The following is a 16,380-nucleotide window of genomic DNA, read 5'->3' as shown; positions in this document are numbered from 1 at the left end:
GTTGGGCGCTTCGCCATCGGCGCTGCGTTCTCCGCGCCCGCCCACCCTCCTCTCAGTGCCCCGCTGGCAGCGCAGGGCGTGTGTTGAGGGGGCGAAGCGAAGGCGTGGGCGGGCGACCACCCCAGCTCTTCCCTCCACCAGTCAGCTTCTCTGCAGCTCCCCGTCGCCCTCCTCCAATTTCGGGTGGGACTTGGAGGGGGTCGCATCTTGTGACTCATCCCCTCTTCCATCCCCACCCCCGGCTGGGGCCCTGGAAGGGAAGGCTTAGAGACTCGGCTGTGGCTCTCCCGTTTCCACAGCAACCGTGCGGTTGTTTGCGCGAATCCACTTCAATCATCACCTTTGGCCGCAGACTGAGGCCCGGAGTCTGAACCCTAGGGCGGGGTACAGTCGGGGGCACAGCCCTTCCCCCTTCCTCCCGACTACGAGAAGGTCAGCGCGGGAGGGCGGGGCGCGCTCCGGCAGCCGGGCCTCACTGGCCATCCAGTCCCCACCTGAAACCCCGCCTGCCACTCCGCCCCAGCGGAGCCAATCAACGCCCGATCTGCCCGGGATGAGGCGGGGCTTATGCAAATCGTGTCGCCTCCGAGAGACATAGTGATACAAGAGCTGGGAGGCGGCTCCGGTGCGGACCTCGGAGAGCCTGGCCTCCAGCCCGCGAGCCAGTCTCGGTCCCCGCGGCCCGCCGAGGCTCAGAGCCATCCAGCGACCCGGCGAGCGGCCTCAGGTAACGCGGGCGGGGCCGGGCAGAGGCCCTTGTCCCCTCCCCCTCCACTCTCCATTCCCATTCTCCTCTCCGGTTCCCCTCATTCATCTCCTTGACCCCTGGTTCCTCCATAGGCGGCAGCATCTGCCCCCGGGCAGGGACTCCCACCCTAATCCAGGCCCCATGGGTCTCAGGGAAGGAGGCAGAGCCGCCTTCTTACTCCCAGCTCAGGTAAGAACACCCACTGCTCTGGCCCCCAACACACACACCGCACACCCACACCCACACCCACCCACGCTGGGGGTGTGGTGTTGCTGGTGCTCGAGTAGGCAGTAATCACCCTTCCCCTTTGCCTATGGGTAGTTAGTTGCCCAGCACCATGGCAACCTCCCACCTCCACAGATAGCCCCCACCCATGCCACCCGGCCCCACCAGCAGCTAGCTCTGCACTTCACATCACAAGGTCCCTGTCCCCAAAGACAGCCCCCACCTCCATGGAGAGCCTACTCCCACCTCACGTTGTCCCCTCAGACTGTCCCCATCTCCCACCCCTCAAGGTGATAGACCTCACAGCATACCTGGGGGAGGGAAGAACACCTACCCCCCCCCCCCCCCCCAGTTCTTCTCCTCACACTTCCTCAACAGCACTGCCACCTCCCATGGTCCCAGGGCTTGGCAGTGGTCCCATGTTTGGCCTCTTTCATCCTGGTTGGAGGATGAGCCAGGGGCACCACCCCCAGCAGGCTACCCATACCTGACTGTCACTGCTGTCAAGGTCCCAGCCTTCTCCTTTCCCCTCACCCTTCACAGGTGCTGAGTCCTGCCTCTCAAACATCTCTAATTTGGATCCTTTCTGGCCTTCTTGCACTCAGTCGCTCTCTCTCCTATCTTCCTGCTGCCCCACAAGGATCTGCCAAAGCTCCATGTGGACTTTGTCACTCCTTTCCCTAAGGTGGCCTGAATCTGGAGGGCAGAAGAGCTGGGTTAAATCTTCCCTTTGCCCCACCTGCTGTTTGCCTTTGACCAAGTTACTTCCCTTTCTGACCCTTCTTGAAATGGGGAAGGGGGCCGGACAGAGGGTGGACTTGATGAGATGGTCTTGAACGGCCTTCCAACCCTGACACGTTCTGGTTCTGTGGCTAATTATGGGCAGATGGGACCATTTCACTCTTGCCCTGAGCCATTAGGCATTTCAGAGAGGAGGCCTGGGGGGGCGTTAGTCCTCACCAAGGGGGCATTGCTTCTTACCCAGGCCTCCCCCTCCCACACACTCTCCAAGCCAAGGCCCGGTCTCAGCTGTCCGGAGTCCCCTCCCAGACCACCAGCCCACGTGGCATGGACAGTTCCAAAGTGGAGGTGGTCACTAGGGCCCACGTTTTGTTTGTAATGCCCTGCCCCTCGTTAAGGAGGAGAGGGAGAAGACGTGCCGCTATGGCAGCTGCTTGGAGAGGAGCAAAGGGAGGAGAGGAAGGAGAAAAATCTCCTGACCAGGGAGCTGTTGTCACCATGGCAACCGTCTCAGCACCAGCTCCTTTGAAGCTGGGTGAGGGTGTGGGATTATTGCCTCCCTCAATCCCTCCTACCCTCACTGCTACTTCCCCATTTGAAGCCCACAACCTGGAGCTCTGCCCTCTGGAAGAAGCCTGTGAGCACAGAGGGGCAGCAGCTTTGTGTACGGGGCAGTGCCAGCTCCTTCACAGCTGGAGGGCAACCCTCAAGAGGTAGGCAGGGGAGCCTGCAGATGTTCAGCGGGGCCACAGTCCCGACAGAACATGCCCCCAGGGCCTTTGCCTTGCTACTGGTGGGCTGTAGTTGGCCTTCAGTGAACCCTTCCTTTCCCTGGGTCTGGGTTCCACTGTCTCTGAAGTGGGTGCCATGGCAGGAGAACAAAAGAGATAAACAAAAGAGACTGACGCCATTCCAAGGAGGAAGACGAGGTTTCTGCCCCTCTTGTGTAATCCACCAAGGGGCATTCATTGAACTACTCTGTGCCAGACATGGCCTTTGGGTCTCTGCCGGCGGTTCTGCACAGCCACAGAGGGCAGAGTGGGACTGGTGTGAGGCAGCTACCAGAGGGCAGAACTCGGAATGATGGGAAAAGTGCTTTTCTCACTCTGATCTGCCCCAAAGTGGACTTGGTTATATGGCGGAGGGGGATAAATGCTTTGCCATTGAGCAAAAAACTTAAGAATATTTTTTGGCTTGGGCCAGGGCTTAATACGAAGATCTCTCCCAAATCAGGTTCCATTCTGGAATTCTAGAGCACAAGGTGAGGGTCAGAGAGTTCTGGAGTCCACACACTTGTGGAGCTCAGTTCCACAGCCCTCAAAGGCTGGGTGCATGCTGCTGACTGTCCACTGTCCAGGCTGGGAAGTAGGCTTCAGCCAGGCCTGAGTGCTGAGGATAGCTGCATCAGCCCAGAGGGGAAGAAAGGATATTAGGGGAGGGGAAAGCCACTATGCAATAGGGAAATAGGTCCTGGCTGTGTGAAAACTAACTGAAAAGCATGTAGTTATGAGGGGAGCAGTGGGAAGTAAGGCTAGACAGGTGGGCACCTTGATGCCAGATTCTAGAAGATTCTAGAGTACAAGGGGGCCCATGGGCATATCCACCTCTAGCCTGTATCATATACTTATGGGCAAAACCAGAGATGAAGCTGCCTCAGAACGGAGAAATCAGAAGAAAGACACTTCCTCTGAGGCAGCTGAGCCCATGGGCATGGCTTCGCATGCAGTGCTTCAGCTGGATCTCAGCCCCTTTAGCTGTGCCCCTGGCCTTGATGATGGGGGGCGGGGGGAGAGAGGACATGGTGAAGTTTCCAGGAGAGCATCAAAAGAAAGAACAGCAGGGCTTGATTGCAAGTTGGACCTAGGGAAAAGGAAGAGGGGAAAGTAAAGGTAATTAACATTGCACTTCCACTCTGGGATGGAGGAGGAAAGGAAGGAAGGGCCGATGGAGAGAGAAGATGGCCACAGGTTGAGGGTGTCTGGTTGTAGATGAGGGGAGTCAGAGGAGCTGTTGGGCCACCCTGAGGGGTGGATATTTCCTAGATGTCAGATACAGTGGGCTGGAGCACAGTAAGATGGACCCACTGGGGCCAAGAGGGAGATCAGAGCTGAAGTTTTCCCAGAAGGCAGGCAGGAGTGGGGAAGGTCTGTACTGGACAAGAGTAGTCATAAATTGGAGAGAGTAGTCCAGGCAGGTGGCATGGATTCAGCCTGGGTGTTCACCTGGACCCTTCCACTGACCTGCTGTGTAACTCTGAGCCAGTTGTCTCCTTTCTCTGGGTTCCAGTTTTCACTAAAATAAGGGATATCTTTTTTTTTCAGGTTTATTTATTTATTTTGAGAGAGAGATACAGAGAGAGAGAGAGAGAGAGAGAGAGAGAGAGCGCTAGTACAAGCAGAGGAGGGGCAGAGAGAAGGAGAGACAGAATCCCAAGCAGGCTTTGCACCCTCAGCACAGAGCCCGAAGCAGGGCTTGAACTCACAAACTGTGAGATCATGACCTGAGCCGAGATCAAGAGTCTGATGCTTAACTGACTGCACCACCCAGGCGCCCCCAAATAAGGCGATATCTTAAAGGGACTGCCAGCTTTGACTGGCAATCCAAGAACAATAGAGGAAATGAAGAGAAATGAAGGAAGAGGCATAATCCTCAGTGGGCCTGGGACCAAATTGGGGCTGGGAACAGGTGTGACCCCAAGAGATAGAGAATTGTGGGAAGGGAGCACAAGGCAGGAAGGAGTCAAGGGACGGAAGGCCAGAGCCACACAGACATCATGACGCACACACGCAGACATGTGTGCTCTGACAGATTTGCGGTCTCATTCACTGACATGCTCCCGCCCACACCCAGCCCCTCACACAGACGCTCAGGCACATCCCCCAGAAGAACGCGGTAAAGGCTCCACCTCCCCTATTGGACACCTCTCCCTCTGGGTTCTCTAGCTCGCTTGGCTACACCCTGAGCCTGCAGTGTGCTTTGGACTTGGCGAGGGGTCAGCAGGGGATGTTGCCTCCTTCTTCTGCCCATAGGTGTTCCAGAGGCATCCTTGTGCCCAGTGCAGCTGTTTTGGACCCCACGTTCGGGGTTCCTGAGGATGGCATGCCTCCCCCTCCCTGGCTTCTCCTGGGAGCATAGAGGATTCCTCATCCTCTGGGGGTGGTAGGCGGGGGAGGATGTTGCTACCCCCACTCCTGCTTGATCTTTCTCATGGCACACTGGAGGCATGTGCGGCCCAGAGATATCTTGTAACTAACTTGAAGCCACATAGCAAAGGAGGGGACATGGAACAGACCAATCTCAGATCTGGTTGTTCAGGGCACCCCTAGCAGTAAGGATTAGAAGCCACACTGGCATGCAGTGGGCTATGGAAGAGGAATTTCTTCTGCTAGCCTGACAACTTCCTCTTCCAGAGTATCTTCATGATAGGCTACCCTGGGGTCGGAGTCTGGTGCCTTCCCAAAGAGACTCCAGGCAGGTCAAACTCACCTCCAGGGCCAGGTCCTGGAAACAGTTCCTGGAGGGATATTCCTCCCATGGAGGTCAGCCAAGAATGTCTACCTGGCCTTCAGGGCCTGTCAAGGCCTCACTCCTGATACATCCTGGGGAGGGCCTGTACCTCCCTCTGCAGAAACTCCTCTGTCACAGGCTACATGAGGGGCTCCTGTTCCAGTGGGGGAATGACTCTTCATCCTCCCCAAACCCGCTTCTCAGCAACACCACCTCCACTCATTCAGCCCCAAATCTGAGCCTCTGCCTCAACTTCTGTGTTGCTCTCATCCCCACATTCAGTCACCCGAGTCCTGCCAGCGCCTCCTCCTAACATGGCTCGGTCCATCCATGTCACTCCGCGGCCTCTGCTCAGTGTCACCATCTCTCACCTGAACCATGCAGCAGGCCCCTCTCTTCTCTGTACCTTCCCCCACCCAGGTCATCTTGCACGCTGTAGCCAAAGGAAAAATTCTAAAACACATTCCTACTTTCTCATCCCAGCGCCTAGTTCAGGACCTACCATTTGTAAGCATTCTGTGTTGATGGACTGAATGCTATCTTCTCAGCCCTTGCTTTAAAATCCCTGTGGGTAAAGGCCAAACTCCTTGGCATGGATTGAAGGCCCTTGACAATCAGCCAGCTACCTCTTTGGCCCAATTATGAGCTATTGAGGGTTGGCCCATATCTACTTTATCCCCATCACTGGCATGGGACCTAACACAGCCAGCCTCAATAAATGCTCAGGGAATGAGTGACTAATGAAAAACAGGATTAGTCAGGGTCATCAATGCTATCAGCTAGGACTTCTATTTGTACAGAGGAGGGGAGGGACAAGCTTCCTGCTGGGGTGGCCCAGAAAGCCTTGAGGAAGAACTTGGGAGATGGTGCCGGGGGGCGGGACATATGAGGAAACTTCCTCAGGTCCTTGAGCAGAAAAAAGCCTGCAGAGGCGAGTAGGGGCCAAGCGTGGAAAGCTCTAAATAGCAAGGAGAAGGGATTAAGACTCTAGGGGTGTGGGGGGCTATGCCAGGTGTAAACGGGAGAGGGGAGGATGCAGGCTGTGGCATCAGCGCCAGTCAGCCAGAAGGCCAGGAGCCGAGACCTGGGGGTGGTGATCCTGGGTGCCAGGAGGGAAAACCTGCTGCCAGGAGGGGGGAGAGGCCGCTATGGGAGAAAAATGAATGATGAGGGGAAGGGGGTGGGGGAGGCAGGGCGTCCTGTGGGAAAGTGTGTGAAGGATAGAGCCTAGCTGTAGGAAGTGGGGGAGGCTGTGGAGGGTGGAGGTGAGAGCAGGAGACCCATCCTGCTGTGGAAGGAGGAATCCTGGCTGTGAGAATGTGGGACTTGTTATGGGAGGGGTTGTTGTGGAGAAAGAGAACCTGTCCTATGGGGACCTGGGGACCGCTGGTGAGGCGGCCTTGCCCTGAACCAAACTGAGGGAGCCCCTGTCCTCTAGGCCCTGCCATGGGGAAGACCAACAGCAAACTGGCCCCAGAGGTGCTGGAGGACCTGGTTCAGAACACCGAATTCAGCGAGCAGGAGCTGAAGCAGTGGTACAAAGGCTTCCTGAAGGACTGCCCCAGCGGCATCCTCAACCTGGAAGAATTCCAGCAGCTCTACATCAAGGTGGGCGGGGCCAGGCCATCCCAGGAGGCGGGCTGACGGCCAGGGGCGGGGCCAATCAACCCCAGGGGGCGGGCCGGATGGCCGGGGGCAGGGCTAGGCAACCCTAGGAGGCGGGCTGACGGCCAGGGGCGGGGCCAATCAACCCCAGGGGGCGGGCCGGATGGCCGGGGCGGGGCTAGGCAACCCCAGGGGGCGGGCCGGACAGCCGCGGGCGGGCAGAGACATCAAGACTGCGGCTTCACCACTGCCCGCGTCCGCGCCTCAGTTCTTTCCCTACGGCGACGCCTCCAAGTTTGCGCAGCACGCATTCCGCACCTTTGACAAGAACGGCGACGGCACCATCGATTTCCGGGAGTTCATCTGTGCCCTTTCCGTCACCTCCCGCGGCAGCTTTGAGCAGAAACTCAACTGGGCCTTTGAGATGTACGACCTGGACGGCGACGGGCGCATCACGCGCCTGGAGATGCTGGAGATCATCGAGGTGCGCTGGGGCAGATCCGGGAGGCCAGGGTGTGCTGGGGTGACGCGCTCCTGGCTTCAGGGCACGTCCTCTCCAGCCATCTCCAGTCACCTTACTGTCGAGCCTCAGGAACATCCCTGCTGCACCCCACCTGCCCCCGCCTCCCGCCTCCCAGGACCCAGTGGCTAACTAGCATTGGTTGGGCGTGCAGTGTAAGGACTGGCCTTATGCTAAGTGCTTCATCCAATAACCCTATGGAGTAGGTACTGGCAGAAACTCCATTTTACAGATGTGGAAACAGCAAATAGTGGTTCATGATTCAAATCTAGGAAATCTGACTTCAGAGCCTATGTTTCTAACTCATTATTTTTTCAACAAGTATGTATTGAGTGCTACCATGTGCCAGGCACTGTTCAAAGTTACTGCTTTTTGCGGGGGGGGGGGACATTCCTTACAGTGAGAATATTTTGAAACAACAAGAAAAAAACCCTGTGCATGTGAAGCAGTAAATGTTAGGACGTAAGAAAAACAAAGTAAGGGGAGCTAACGCGATGGAGGAGGTGTGTATAGGGTGAAATGTGAGAAGCAACCTGAATAAGGTGAGGGAGTTAATCATGTAGATTAATCTGGGGGTGGGGGAGAGTATTCTGTGCAGAGGGAACAGTAAATGCAAAGACTCTGAGGTGAGACCGTGTTTGCAGCGTTCAAGGAGTAGCCAGGAGAGCAGGGTGGTACGAGAGAAGTGAGAGAGGGGAGAGTGGAAGTGGTCAGGTAGGCAGCCAGGATCCCGGTCTCACAGTCTGGGGTAGAGACTTAACTTTATTCTGAGCAAGAGGGAAACCATTTAGAGCTCTCTGTTCTCCGTGTGGAGAATGGACGAAGGGCATGGGAAGGCAGCAGAAGCAGGGAGAACAGTTAGGAGGTTTCCACTGCGGGCCAGTCAGGAGCAGTGCAAGTGGTTGGATATGGGACCTAATGCAAAATCTGGGCTGACGAGTTTTGCTGAAGGATTGGACTTGAGGGAGAGTCAAGAACGTCAAGGTTTTTGGTCTGAACAACTAAAAGAATGAATTTGCTCTTTAATGAGAAAGGGAATGCTGGGGGGAGAGAAAGTTGGAGGAGAAGACTTGGGTTTTAGACATCTTTGGTTATGAGATAACCATTAAATATTCAGTCTTAGTGACCATACATCACCTTCCAGTATCCTTGCCATCTCCCAGTGTTCTCTCTGCCCACCCCTGACTTCCTTCATTCACCGCACTGCCCGCCCCCCCCCACCGCCATTGTCTATGTTCACTGTGGGTGTTCACAGTTCCCCTCTTTCCCCTCCACCCCTGCCAGGCTATCTACAAGATGGTGGGCACTGTGATCATGATGCGTATGAACCAGGATGGTCTCACGCCCCAGCAGCGTGTGGACAAGATCTTCAAGAAGATGGACCAGGATAAGGACGACCAGATTACACTGGAGGAGTTCAAGGAGGCTGCCAAGAGTGACCCATCCATTGTGCTACTGCTTCAGTGCGACATGCAGAAGTAGAGGGTGGTGAGGGGCAGGGCCCCTGGCCAGGAGGAGCGTGGCCACCTCCCAACCCGATGACCTCTCAGGGGGAGGGGTACTCTAGCCTCACTCTCTGGCTCACCCACCCCTCTGCCCAAGCCCTTGCTCCCCTCAGTCAAGATCCTTGAGGGACCACCTCACCCTGGAAAAGAGACAGATCCTCAGGTATTCTGTGGTCTAGCCCCACCCCCCAGTCATGGCCCTGAACATGGGCATAGAGAGTTGGCTTTTACCCCAAGAGACAGGGTTGAGGACGGGGGGCTGTGGGTCTGCTTTGAAAGTCTATTCTTCCTGGGATTATGCTTTACAGGATGTGGTCCCACAGATCCCAATTAAAGGGCCAAAGTGGACCTGTCCTTTGCTGAGGATGTAAATTCCTTAAAGGTGGTCTCTGCCCTGCCCCCTTGACTCTACCTGGCCCCTCCAGCCCCAGCCTTTGGAGCGTTCATTCAATCCTTTCTTCACCTAACATTTATTGAGCACCCGTTCAATGCCAGGCACCTCTAGGTGCTAAGGTTATGGTATTTTACAGAACACATTCCATGCCCTCTGGAAGCTCATAAAGGAGGGTGAGGCAGTGGTCAGAGTCTCAGATGGAAACGTCACACACAGCTGAGCAGAGGGCATGGAAAGGCTAGTTAGTTCGAAAGGAACTATGAAATCTTTCAGCTCAGCTCCACCCAGAGCTGCAGAGAGATGAAACAAAAAGTGTTTGGAAGTCTAGGAACCATGTGAATGGAAGTTTTAAGAAACACTGATATTTATGTAATACTTATTTTTTTAGAACCCTTTGAAAGAGCTAAAGTCATTTTATTAGTTTAGGATATTAAAACATACTTTATATTACTTGGTTTCTTGTAAAATGATTAAATGAATATAGAAAATGCTAATTTTGCAGGGTGGGGGGAGGGAGAGCTGAGAAAAAAGAGGGAAAATACCAGCAAACTTACCAAATAACACTTTTTCTTATCAGATCAAGTCCTGAAGTGTCACTGTCAGCAGCTTCTGCTGCTTCCTTTTTAATGACCATTTTCAATTCAGTGAGCAACTCTCTATTATGCGCTTGCTCTGGTTGGATGCCGACTTCAGAAACAGAAAAGACAGGTTTGCTGAGAGTGAGACTAGTGTATCTTCCACATGTTGGTAGTTCCTTTCCGGATTTGGTCTAGTTTCAAAGAGGGGCTTTTTCTTTCACTGCCACAGAAACAGAAGGACCTAGAAGAAGAGGACCACCTGGCCACTGTTCAGGTTGCCAGACTATACTTATGGACCAAAATGCCTAAAAAGTGTTGGGGATGTGCTCCATTTGAAAGGCTTTTTCTAACCCCAGATCCTCAGTCTGCCAGGTAATTCATCATCTTCCAGGTGCACTGGCTTTGCTTTCCAATGTCTGCTTTCTGATTTTGGATCCGTGAGCTATACAGCTGCATGCTTTGACTGCCAGAAAATTAATCTTGCTCCTTCAAGCCTTTCACTTTATTTTCTACTGTACTTGTGATCAGAAATTAGCTTTGATATGCAGTGACAGATTTCCTCTTAAGCTGTTGGTGACAACAATCTCGTATACAGGTGCTGTCAGCCCAGGGTAGGAGCAGGGAGTGATTGCCGAGTCAGGAGTACGGGATTGTATCTCCAGGAAAGAGATGCGGCATGCCTCTTCTGAGTGCTCACCTGTCCTCCCTTCTTTGCAGGTTGCTTGAGGATGCTGACCTTTGGTCCCAAACTCTATTGGACCTTCCTTCTTGCTGCCCTTGGAGGTAGCAAGGCCACTTAGCTGCCACACTCTTTCTGTCTTCTGCCTATGACCAGCCCTGTGGTAAGGCTGGGAATTCACATCCTCAGGCAGTAACCAGCAAGTTTTTATCCAATAATGCCTCAAGGAATGTTCCATTGCTCTGAGGAGCTGGTCGTTAGGTGTATCTTGTGCTACCACTCAGCACTGAAGATGCATAGATATTCAACAGCCTGGCTTAGCTGAGACTTCCAGTGGAAGGCTTTTTACAAACTGGGGTTCCCATCCCCCAAATATTGAATCTAACCTAACTCACGATCGCAAAACTTCGTGACTTTCAAAGGCTTGCCATCTACTCCATCTCTTTCTATTCTCCAGCCTAGGAAATAGAGATTTTCATTCTCTTTCTCCAGACTTGGGAAGTGAGACACAGAAAGGGGGGGGGAATCCCTTGTGCAAGAGCACACGGTCAGGGAGTGACACAGTGCTAAGGCTCGAACCCAAGGCTCTAAGAGGGTTTCTTCCCTCAGAGTCTCTCCTTCCTCCTCTGTCTGGATCTGAGTCATATGAAGTTGCCTGTAGGGCAGGCTAAGTTAGTTTTGGTCTTGTACATGCTTCCTGCTAAGAAGTTTCTGAGGTGGTGGTCTTCCAAAAATAAGTAGGAGCTTGGTTGAACTCCTGACATTTTTAAGTATCTTGTTGTCTGCTTCTGGGCAGCTCTGTTAACAGGTCAATGCTGTCCTGGGAAGCCCCTGACTCAGATCCCTGGAAGCACCCTGCACTTTCTTTGCACTGTCTTTACTATCCTATTCCTCCCTACGAGAACTGTTTTTGTCTTTCTCCAGTTGGTGGGTAAGTCCTACCCGTGAGAGCATGTTTGATCACTCTAAGCTTCTCAACGTATCCTGTGGGTGATATTTGCCAGTCTGGCCAAACATTGTCAGACAGCCCAGTGATGTGAACACATAAAACCAGGCTGGGAAATGGGAACACCATCTTGCTGATAGGAGGAGCCCAGGCAGGCCACGTCTTGCTCCCACATGCTCCTGGATGTCCTACAGGCTGCATGCTCAGGAGTTCCTGTGGTAGAGCACTGACCCTGCCCTGAGAAGAGAGGCAGGCCTCCAATCCCTGTGCCAGTATGAGGGACTTGCCATAAAGCTCAAGGTTAGTGGAGATTGAAGTATGACTTGTAGAGACACAAAAATATATAGACAGTGAAAACAATACATAGAGTATATTCAAACTCTCCTTTTGAAGTTTTGTCTCTTTTTGCAGCAAGTCTGATTTACAAGGTTTCAGAATCTACCTTCTAACTGCATTCTGTCCTCGTTCATCCTTTGGGGCTGATTGATGAGCCCCTTATTTCTTATCTCTAGAAATCATCAGCAAGGTCTACTTCACATGGCCACTCCAGTCCTTTGAGCTATAATCAGGATTATATAACTTACCTTCAAATCAAAAGTTAAGAAAAAGGAAGCCCATAAGCTAAGGCACCGAATCTTTTCCTGACAATTTCTAGAGGTAGAATTTCATCATGCTGCAGAGAGAGAGAGAGAGAGAGAGAGAGAGAGAGAGAGAGAGAAGGAGGGGAGGGAAGAGAAAGGAAAGAGAAAGAATGAGAGAATAATGTGGTGTTTCTACACAGGGTAGTAAGCTGACACTGTAAATGTTTTTACACAAAAATTTACAAAATCAACACATTTTCCTGAAGATCCACCCTGGGTGAGGTTTTGTTCTGACTTTAGAGATCACTGTGGAAGCAAGAATATATTTCTTATGTATTTTATTTATCATTTTCGGGAAAAAAAGTCAAATTCTGCAATTGAAAAGTCTCAGAAAAACATGGAATTTTCTTTCTGAAATTTTCAAGGTTTTCTTTTACCTTTGCCAGAAGGTGGGGCAGGACCAGGCCTCCCAAGGTGTATGGCCCTTCCTGCTTTGTGGAGGCTGTGGGCATGTGGAGACCTGGGGAAATAGGGGAGCTGGGTGGCAGAGGGGGGCATCCCAAATCATTTTCTAGTGTGGCTCCCTGTCCTCTCCACATGTGCTGCTCCCGACTGTGCCCGCAGTGACTGTCCTCACTATTCAACCCTGTGCTGTATGGTGTGTTTTTTCACTGACGGTGAATAAAAGGTGTGACCATGCTGAGGTCTCTTATTCTTCCCTAAGCTAAGATAGGGTTGGGGTTAGGGACAGGGGAGAAGAGGCCCCGGGGAGGGGGGTGGGGAGCTCATCGTTGGGGGTGCCTCAACGACTCCCTTGGGGCTGAGGTCCTTATTCTAGCAACGATTCTGCTTATGTGGAACAGAGACCCACTGGAGTTAGTTCAAAGAAAGGAGGAGCAGATTACAAGGGACCCTGAAGATGAAAAATCAAGAAGGGCTGGGCCTCAAAAGAACTGGCCACAAGGTCTCTCCCTTCTCCTCTCTGGGCCTCACAGGCTCTCTTCCTCTTGGCAATATTTGTATCTGTGTTCTTTTCCTCGGTTTCTCTTCAGATTTCCTTGGTTTCCCTGCAAAAGTGGCTGCAGCCCCAACACTGTATCAAGACTCACCAATAGCTGACAATACTCTGCATCTCTTTAGTTCCAGTTTTCAAGCAAAAGGGTCTGATTGGCTCAGCTTGGCTTACAGAGGGAGGCCTTGGTCCATTCATCAATAGCCAGACCAGGTACTGATATGTGGGCCTGTGAGCAGAGCAGTTTCCCCAGAAGGGAGCTAATGGCAGCCAACAATGGACTTTGTTTCTCCCTCTGTCCAATGGAAAGCAGCGCAGAGCCCAAATGAGTGGATAGTGGGGAGTGAAGAGAAAAGCCAAGAACCAAGATTATAATTAGGCCATATGGTGCCCTTTTGAGCAAATTAGGAAAAGCCACCCCTTCTGAGTGTAAACAGCCTCCTAAGTATACAGCTGGGCCAGTGGATGGCACCTTTGGCCTAATGAGAAAAGTATACCCCTTCTTCTGAACAAATACAGCCTTGTCATGCCATGGTACACAGCTTGGCAAGTGGAACAAATCCTGGATTTCAGTCTCACCTGCCCTGCTGGTCAAGGATGTTGTGTAGTGTGTAACCTGCTCCACCATCCACAGGAGCTCAGCCCAGGCCCTGAGACCTCCCTGGGATGCAGTTAGTGTTGATGTGTTTTTCTTAGAATTTTCCCTCTCGTCCTCCTTCCCCTGCCCTGTAATGGCCAGAGAGGCACTGTTTGTTGTTGCAGGTAGTTGGGGGCAGTGGCAGCTGGAGGTGCCTGCTTTGTCCTGAAACGCTCAATTGCATTAACAAGGATTTTCTCAAGGACGCTTGGAGGGGGCCAGCTTCCTTGGCAGGAAGCAATTAGGACAGAGGAAGGAGGTTGACCTGGCCTCAGGGCAGCCATGAACCCAGAAGGTGACTCAGGAGCCTGAGAACTTGGGGCTGCTATTCCCAGCTGAAGCCTCACTGGGGGGATGGGGAGTTTTAGTCCCTGCCTACCTTGGGGTGCACAAGTCCTGGGTTCCCATCTCTTAAGAACTTCCCCCTCTGGCCTTCATCACCTCTGACCCAAGTTGATCTACCTCCTGCTTTCAGGCTTACCCGCTGTGCCATCCAGCTGTCCCTAAGAAACCAGAATGTTTTCCCTAAAGTGCAAGTCTGGACCATGTCAATTCTTCAAAATCTCCCCTCTTTTCTCAGTGTGATAAGCTCCTTAAAAGTCCCTCAAGGCCCGGCATGATCTGCCTGCCACCTGCTGACCTCTGAAGGCTGTTTTTTCCCCCACCCCCCTCCTTCCCCCTGCATTTGAGTCATCCCGTATTGTCCTCCATTTTCCTTAAGGCCTCTCTCATGTTTCTGTGGTTGTACACAAGCCATTGCCTCTACCTGGGCCACCCATTCCCTGTCTCAATGATGTCTCTCTCAGTGAAGCCCTCCCAAGCCTCAAACAGTTGACCCCTCATGTGGACACAGTCCATCATAGTTACTAAACAGCTTTCTGTTTGATTCCGGGTCAGCTGAGCCAAGCACATGTTTAAGTTTCCTTTTGTTTTTTTTTTTTTTTTAAAGGCAAGGAAATGAAAGTTCAGGGAATGGTAAGGCTGCAACGTGAACTCAGGTCTTCTAACGTCAAGGTTACTGTTTATTGTGCTTTCTGTGTGTGGCGGGGGGGGGGTCGTGGGGTCAGGAGAAGGGTGAAGGGGGGCTTCATGGAGTAGGTGGCTTCTTGCCCCAGGTCTCGCTAAAGACCAGCCAACAGGACCAGGCATGCTGGGTTAAGGCTGCTCAGGAGAGCAGTTCAAGTGCAGGGATCCTGGATTTACGTGCAAAGGGGTGTGTTCCCAGTTTATTCATCTGCAGAAGAGCTGGACCCTGAGGGGAAGTGCTGGCCAAAGTGCAGGAATGCAGAGAGCCAGGGAATCCCTGCATGAAGCCAGTGGTCAAGGTGTGACAAAGAAGACAGAGACGATGGCCAGAAGCCGAAAAGGGTGGAAAGAAGAATCTAGGATTGAGTTCCAACCCTTCCAAAGAGGGATCTAGGGAAAGTTCTTAAAGGAACTGAAGCCGGAGTCAGACAGAATCCTTAGAGGCCTACTCGTGTCAGTATGAGTAAGAGGACTGGATTAGTTGAGGCTTTTGGTTTGGGGGGAACAAAAGCCAATTCAAACAAGCTCAGGTGTAAAGGGAGGCTTGTTGGCTCCTGTAACTGGGAATTCCAGCACTGATGGATCCAGAGGCTCCATGTTGCAGCCTCTCTCCCTCTCTGCTTCTGCTTTCTGTCTCTGTGACCTCACTGTCCACTCCAGATGGGCTCCTCTCATGTGCTTTAACCTGCCACGGGGAAAGATGGGTTCCTAAGCTCACATTGTCCCAAATTAATAATCCCAGAGAAGAAAAAGCCAAATTCCCAGCAACCCTATATAATAAGAATGCAGGAGAGTGGCGCAGCTGTGGTCGCATGCCCATTCTTTGTTCAATCACTGTGTCCAGGGAAATAGGGTTTTCCAATTGGTCAGGTCTAGCTCACATGCTTACTCCTGTGACCGAGGAGGCAGGGAGGTAGGGCCCATTAGTACAATTGACCCTTGAACAATGCGGGGCTTAAAGGCACTGACCACCCTCTACCAACAAGCATTCAACAATACACGTATAAATTTTGACTCCTCCAAAACTTAACTACTAATAGCCTACTGTTGGCTGGAAACCTCAATAACATAAACAGTCAAATAACACATATTTCGTATGTTATATGCGTTACACACAGTATTCTTACAGTAGAGTAAGCTAGAGAAACATGGCTTTAAAGAATCATAAAGAAAACACATTTACAGTACTCTCTCTATATTTATTGAAAAAAATCTGCATTTAGGTGAACTCATGTACTTCGTACCCATGTCTTACAAGTGTCAACTGTAGAAGAAGAAGGTGGGAAAGGTTGCTAGACAAAATCAATAGCCGCCAACTTTTGAGGGGCATTTGTTGATGGGGTGTGGAGCATCTCATGGAGACTGAGAGATGGACAGTATCGTCTGGCCTCATTTGGGGCTTGGGAAACCATCTGGACCAGTGGCAGCTCCCTATCAGGGTAGCATGGTTTCTCTTTCATGGGGTCCCTGCTGCCCTCTGCACATCTTTCCCCATCTTTATCTGCTGATCGGCTCATTCTGCTTAGAGTTTCTAACCCCATTTAGCTTTATGTGGCACACAGCTGCAGCTTGCTAAGGCTCATCTAGGTCTCTGTGTCAAAGCCACACTGCCAAAGGGCAGAGAGACTGGAGAGAGTTTGGGGCCATCCGTGGAAACAATCTATCAAGTCTGGAGA

At 52.2% G+C, this 16,380-nt stretch overlaps 1 protein-coding gene across 1 annotated transcript; it reads left to right on the top strand.

Annotated features, from left to right (window-relative positions):
• The first annotated feature begins 565 nt into the window (after nucleotides 1-565).
• Nucleotides 566-12,728, top strand: HPCAL4 (hippocalcin like 4). The gene is made up of 4 exons (XM_043578693.1): nucleotides 566-727; nucleotides 6,660-6,829; nucleotides 7,095-7,310; nucleotides 8,631-12,728. Exons 1-4 carry the CDS (start codon nucleotides 568-570, stop codon nucleotides 8,826-8,828), a joined length of 744 nt encoding a protein of 247 aa, XP_043434628.1. The 5' UTR covers nucleotides 566-567; the 3' UTR covers nucleotides 8,829-12,728.
• Nucleotides 12,729-16,380: the final 3,652 nt, after the last annotated feature.

This window comes from Prionailurus bengalensis, chromosome C1, assembly GCF_016509475.1.
Source record: "Prionailurus bengalensis isolate Pbe53 chromosome C1, Fcat_Pben_1.1_paternal_pri, whole genome shotgun sequence".
Classification (NCBI taxonomy): Eukaryota; Metazoa; Chordata; class Mammalia; order Carnivora; family Felidae; genus Prionailurus; species Prionailurus bengalensis.
This window is presented reverse-complemented; position numbering and strand designations above follow the sequence as displayed.